Raw genomic sequence first — 6,694 nt, 5'->3', positions numbered from 1 at the left:
ATATGCCTGGTAACATAAAGTCAAAGAATTCTGAGGACTAAGAAGGGCATGGAGGATATGCTAGACATTGCGAGAGAAGCAGAAGTGCACACACTATTTGTGAAAGAAAACATCTCCTCAAAGTTTGAGACAAAGAGACTTGTTCAGACAGGGTCATCAGTCCTTGGGGAGGGGCTAGCCCAGCCCTTTGGGAGCCTGACAATGCTAGACCTTTGGCTCAGTGCAAAATCAAAGCTCCAGGGGGGGAAGACACATGTTCCAGGTCAGGACCCAAACTCCACCCTTCCCAGTGCATTGTTCACAGAACTAACCCTACCCACGGGCACCTGGCGCCACCAGGCCTCTCTCATATTCTCCCTCCCTCCCTCTGGTTTCTTGCAGCAGCTCTGCCCTGACAACAGTCAGAGACCCAGAGAATATTTCCAAACACAGGAGTGGTGACCACATAATCTACTCCTCACGGGTTCGCAGCTTTCAGTTTTAGGAAGAAGAGTTGACATTTCCAGAGGACATAATGGTCTCTGGGTTGTCCCCATCGTCCTTCTGGGGGTGGGATGAGTTGTCAGACTTACTGCGGCTGAATTCCACGCCTGCAATGATGGGCCGCTTGAATTTGCCCGCAGAGTCTCCACTGGGACACTTGCAGCAGGACATGATCTTGACAAAAGCCCTGCGCATCTCCTTGTTGGTCAGAGTGTAAATGATGGGGTTGGTGCCAGAGTTGAGCACGGCCAGTACCAGGAAGTACTCCGCTCGGTACAGGATGTCGCAGTTCTTCACCTTGCAGCCCACGTCGAGCAAGAGCAGGATGAAGAGAGGCGCCCAGCAGGCGATGAAGACGCTCAGGACGATAATCACCGTCTTGAGCAGAGCCAGGGACTTCTCAGAGCTGCGGGTGGCCTTGGACATGTTCTTGCGGAACGTAAGACGGCGGCTCCGAGTCCTGACCAAGGAGTAGATCCTGCAGTACAGAATGACGATGGAGAGCAGGAGCAGGGTGAAGACCGTGGTGCAGAAGAGGATATAGTGCTTGTGGTAGAGTGGCAGCACCGTGGAGCAGCTGGGCAGCGTGCCAATGCAGTTCCAGCCCATGATAGGCAGGCCTCCCAGGATGAGGGAGATGACCCAGCAGGCGCTGATGAGCAGGAAGGAGCGGAAGCTGTTGCTGCCGTTGTGAAGCTTCATCTTCAGCATGGTGATGTAGCGCTCAATGGCGATGGCCAGCAGGCTGAACACTGAGGCCGACAGGGCCACAAACATGCTCCCTTCCCGCAGAAACCACTCGGCCGGGGTGAGCTTGTAGGTGGTGGCGCCAGACAAGAGGAGGTTGGCTACGTATGCCACTCCTGCCAGCAGGTCTGAGAGAGCCAGGTTGCCAATAAAATAGTACATGGGCCTATGGAACTTCTTGGTTTTCCAAATCGTCAGCAAGACGAAGATATTCTCCAGGATGATGAAGCAGCAAATAAGGATGAACACCACTGAAGTCAATTTAATGCCATTCACCTTGTCGGCGCTGATATTCAGCTTCCCTGTGTAGTTGTAATGGAGGATGATGATATCATAGTTGACATAGTCGGAAACAGAACCTCGGAGGGCCTTGACCTGTGGGATGCCAACATACCCCATGGTGCAAGTAGCACGGTGGCCCCAAGAACTGAGGGTGGCACTTCTCTAGACCGACGCTAGAGGGCGACGTCGAGAAGCCGTCACTGGCTCAGCCAGATCCAAGGTCCAAGCTGCTGCTTAGCTTTCAGGGGCCTCGGAAACCGCAGCCTTAAACAAGTCACAAAGAGGAGAAAGTCAGGGGTGAGGGAAATCACATCACACTAGCATAATTCATTCTAGCTAAGGCATTGCTCCAGATTTATTGATAGGTTTCAATGGCACTTGGGAGAGGTCAGGAAAAGAAAAAAATTTTAACGCTATTTTCATTTCTTGAGGAAATGGGAGGAAAAGAGCAAAACCAAAAATGTACCTCAACTCAAAGTTCCAATTAGACAAGACTCAAACAACTCATATCCACTCAATTGGAAGCTTGAAACGTGGAGAAACACGTCCCTTTCTACCTCCTCTCTCGCCCCCTCGTCCCCAATTCCCCAGGCAGGAGATTCCCTGGGCACCTCAAGGTCTCACCTCCTAGGAGACCCAGCTGCCAATCTGAGGGCAGAGACACACACCTCGCCTCAACCCTCAGCTAAAACAGACAAGCACCACCTCCTACTTGCTATGCAAGACATTAGATTTGCACAAAATCACTTGACAGCCATTCTTTGGGCTCTAATAATAACTCAGTAGCAGCAGGTGTGCAGGGTCTGCTCACCACCCTGGGTCTCAGGGCGTAGTAAGGTGTGGGCAGCCAAGCCCGCCCTAGCCTTGGGTAAACAGGAAAGAAAGCTTTGTGCCTCCGTGAAGCAACCCCTAATTCTTCCCACCCCCACCCTTCGCAATCTAGTATAAGTAAATTTAAAGGGACTCAGTGAAAACCATTCACAAGAAAGAGGGTGCAAATTCCAGAGGTTCCAGATATTCATTGGATGGATAAAGAATGTGAGGTTTGAGTTGTTTTGGGTTTTTTTTTTTTTACACTGCTTTGAGTACAGCCACGATAATACAACACTCACAAACACACCCAAAAAGAGAGAAGTTATACCACTAATGACAAAAATAAGTAAGTGCCTTCACACTCCTTATTTGACTGCACAACAGCTCTCTCTAGAAATTCGCATAACCGTTCGGCTGCTGCATTGCTAGGCGAGCGTGGGCAGTTTCATGGACTGCCCCTCCCCAACACGCTGTCTTTTCTCAGAACCAGAAAGTGTGAGGGGTAACGAACTCTACTTAGCAAAACTCTACTTTCAAGTTGCTTAAATGTTTCAAGGCTACGCACCAACGGTGATGAAAGTGGCATAACGGAGTTTGGAACCAGCCCAGCAGTTTCCCGGGACAGTGGAGCCTGCTCGCGCCAAGAAGCTCTGCATTTTCCCCTCATCGAATTCTGCACCCCGCGCTCTCGGGCTATGCCAAGTTTAAAGCCATTTCCCCCACCCCCATATTCTTTGTCTATAGGATTTCCAAAAATAGCTTCCTTCTTCCCTCTCTTCAGACCAACTGCAGCTTTCAACCCTCAATCTCAGTCGGTTCCACATTTGGAATTTAACCCTGTTTCAAACTCCATAAACCACCAAAGTCCCAAGAACAATTGGATCCAGTTGCTCTCCTAAGCAGCCCAGGGATGTATGTTTTCTGCGCCCAGAGAGGTGTATTTTCCAAGTTTTTGTTTGGCTTCCTTCTCTCTTAAAAATTCGCTCTGATTACAGAGACCCTCCACCACCCCACTCCCACCGGCCAGCGCCCCCAAGCCCCTCACCTCTCTCAAGCAGGACGGAGTTGCTTTCGGGGAGCTCCAGGTCTGCAGGGCGCGCACCGCATCTTGCTTGCCGCCGAGTGACGGCGTGGCTCTCTTGCAAACTTACTCGGATCACCCTCCCTCCGCAGCCGTGCACTCCAATGGCCAGCCCCGCTTTTCGTGACCCGCGCGGGCCGGGAGAACGAGCCGCAGAGCGCCACGCCGGCCCGCGGTGGCTTCTTCAGGAAGAGACCAGGAGAGATTAATGTCGCAGCCTCTCACTCCTTCCACCAGTAGCCAGGGGCCTCGGGACCTCAGCAGCTGAGAACCACTGTCCAGGAAAGATCTAGGGCAGAAGAGGCGAGGGGAGGGAAAGAAACACACCAAACCCACCCAGAACTCCTCCTCCCCCTCCAGCGGCCAAATAAAACCGACGGGGTGGAGCCTGGTGCCCCCTGCATTCTAGTGTATAAATCACAGCCTTAGCCTAGCCTGTGGCCCCGGGCAGAGAGGAATTTCTCCACCTTTGGGTCAGGGATAAGGTGAAAGATCTTTAGAAGCTTCTCCCAGAAAGGACGACCCAGCCCCAGCCCCTGGCCTTGCATCTCCTTGGGCTCCCACCCCCGGAGCCCTCGGGGAATCTAGGACCTGGAGGCCCACAGAGTCCCCCTGGGGGCTCGTCGGTGCAGAGAGGAAACTTGAGCCGAGGCCCGGCCAGCAGCCACAGCGCTTGGGGCGGCGGGGTTGGGAAGGGCCTCCGAGGGGGATAGAGGAGGCGAGTTGTTCCAGGGGGAGGGTGGGCTGAAGGGTTCCTCCGCCACCAATCCCATGTTGCCTGGAAACTTGTGTTCGGGGAAGAAGGCAGAAAGTGGCTTTCTGGGGGTGTTTGGTGAAATGTTGGGGCGAGGTTGCTCCTCTCTCAGCTGGGTTTACAGTCAGACCTTTGTCTGCGATTATGGCCCTTTTTGAATCCTTTGGTTAGGTGGGCTGCTGCACGACTCAGAGGTTTCAAGAGCTCAGGAATTTCCAGAGGAAGAGCCGCCTGGCCCGCCTGGCGCCCGCAGCTGCCCAACTGGATGCCCGCGCCCTTCTCCCCTTTCCTGCTCCGGAGGTGACTTCAGAGGACACCAAACCTTAAGGGTTGCGTATGGTCCAACTCTCTTTTGCCAAGATGCCACTTCAAAATTTGAGTCTGAGAAAAGCCCTTGGTTCGCGTTTATCTCAGTGGCATTGTCAGGACACGCCTGTCCCTGCCCCACAGCTACTTAGTTTCCACCCAGTACCCTGTCGCCCATCCAGGCAGATGTGAACGCAAAACTTCCTTTCCTGTGAAGTTTCAATTGATAGACACACCCTGTACCTGAATGACTCAGATGGAGGTTGAATGAATAAGCAACGGACCCCTGACTCTTTAGATCTTATGAGTTTGCAGAAAACAGTAAGTGACAGTTAATTCACAGCTGCCTTAAAGCTCTCATGAACGACATAACACTCAATACATGGTCATGGATTGGAGTTTTTCATTCCTGGCTAGCTAGCTACTCGATTACCACTCATAGCATGCCTCTATGGCAGGATGGAACTACCCCTTAAAGTTTCCAAAACGAAAATTTTCATGAAAGTAAACTTCCTGGAATGACTGTTCGGTTTGAAATGCTAAGCTATGGTTAGTAGTAGAACCGAACCGCTCACCTTTTGTATTGCCGTATAGTTTCTTTCTACTAGGCCACCAGAACTCCCTCCAGTGCTACCACAGCTCTTTTAAACTACAGTAAATACATATATGCTGTATGAAAAATGCTTGTACCAAGAGTGAATTGTGGATCCAAGCAAGTTTCAATCTCCTTTCCATCCATCATAACATTGCCTATTGGACAATCTTTGTTTTCTTGATACTGAGACGCAGTCCATACTGAAGGCTGCGTTCCTTGATCTTCTGCCACAAGTGCTTTAAATCCTCTTCACTTCCAACAAGCAAGGTTGTGTCACCTGCGTAACACATGTTATTGATGGGTCTCCCTCCAATCCTAACACCACATTCCTCTTCATAGAGTCCAGCTTCTCAGATAATTAACACCTTTAGTATGAGTTGTGGGGAAATAAGGAGATACATTGCAATAGGATAATCTGCAGTTAGGGATCATTCCAAATTATTGAGGATTAGTGATGTCAGTTTGAGGACTAAGGTGTGTCTGATTCAGGCCATGGTCTTTCCAATTACTAGCTATGCATCCGAGACCTGGACCAGAAAAGAATTCATGCCTTTGAGCTTTGGTGTTGGTGAAGAGCACTGAACATCCCATGGATGGCTAAGAAAGCAAGTAGGTATGTCTTGGAGAGGGTGCAGCCAGAGTGCTCTTTGGGGGCAAGAATGATGAGGCTTCACCTTACATACTTTGGACATTTTGCTAGAAGGTGCTATTCCTTGGAGAAGAACATGATGTTGAGAAGGGTGGAGGGTCGGCAAAGGAGAGGCAGACCCTCAACCAGGAGGATTGACAAGGTGACTGCTGCAGTGGGCGCTTGTGGGACAGGACTATGTTCAGATCTTTTGTTCACAGGGTCTCTTTGAGTGGTAATTGACTTGATGATACCTAACAACATATGAAAACCAAGATAATGGTCCTCTAGACTTCAAAATGAGCGTTTCTGATGGAGCTTATGGACTTGATTTGTTTAAAGGGGAACTATATCACACATCATTATAGTTTATTTACCACTGCTGCCCTTTGACTCCAACCCAAAGGCAAATGGTTCAAGTTCTCCAGTTGCTCTGAGGGAGAAAGAAGGGCAATCTCCTCCCACGTCATTTACTGCCTCCGAAAATCTCTAGGATCAGCTGAGTCAGTTCTGACTCAAGGAACTTTAACAACTGCCCTTTGAAGCCCAAGAGTCTTAGTACTCAAAGTACCAGGTAGGTAAAGGTGAGCCCAGAGAATGGTCTGCAAATCTCGTCCCTCAAAGATTTATAACCTCAGAAACTCGATGGAGATTGACTACGAGTTGGAAACAACTTGACTAGACGTCAGACGATTTTGTTGTTTTGTTTTGTGGGTTTCAGTCTTTTTGTTGTTTTTCTCTCGAGCCTTTTGAAGCAAACATTATTTGCCATTTTATTAATGAGGAAAGGTCATGCAGCTAAAATTACTTAAGATTCATGGAGCTAACTGGGGCCAGAGCTAGGTTCCTGGACTTCAGTACCTAAGATGCCAAATATCCCAGCTCAAATGTCTTCAATGTATAAATAGTCAGTTGTTGTTGTTGTTGTTATGTGCCGTCGAGTCATTTGCGACTCATAGCGACCCTATGTACAACAGCCCTAAACCGTGCTCTATCCTGTGCCAA

The 6,694-nt window shown here is 49.9% G+C and overlaps 1 protein-coding gene across 1 annotated transcript; it reads right to left on the bottom strand.

Moving 5' to 3' along the window:
- Positions 1 to 480: 480 nt before the first annotated feature.
- On the bottom strand, positions 481 to 3,447 carry S1PR1 (sphingosine-1-phosphate receptor 1). The gene is made up of 2 exons (XM_006882452.1): positions 3,371 to 3,447; positions 481 to 1,776 (listed from the first exon to the last, which is right to left on the bottom strand). Exon 2 carries the CDS (start codon positions 1,627 to 1,629, stop codon positions 481 to 483), a length of 1,149 nt encoding a protein of 382 aa, XP_006882514.1. The 5' UTR covers positions 1,630 to 1,776; positions 3,371 to 3,447.
- Between the last annotated feature and the right edge of the window lie 3,247 nt (positions 3,448 to 6,694).

This window comes from Elephantulus edwardii, unplaced genomic scaffold, assembly GCF_000299155.1.
Source record: "Elephantulus edwardii isolate Elephantulus edwardi_28Jun2011 unplaced genomic scaffold, EleEdw1.0 scaffold00020, whole genome shotgun sequence".
In the NCBI taxonomy this organism is placed as follows: Eukaryota; Metazoa; Chordata; class Mammalia; order Macroscelidea; family Macroscelididae; genus Elephantulus; species Elephantulus edwardii.
The sequence above is the reverse complement of the archived record's forward strand: the minus strand, read 5'-3'. Positions and strand labels throughout refer to the sequence as shown.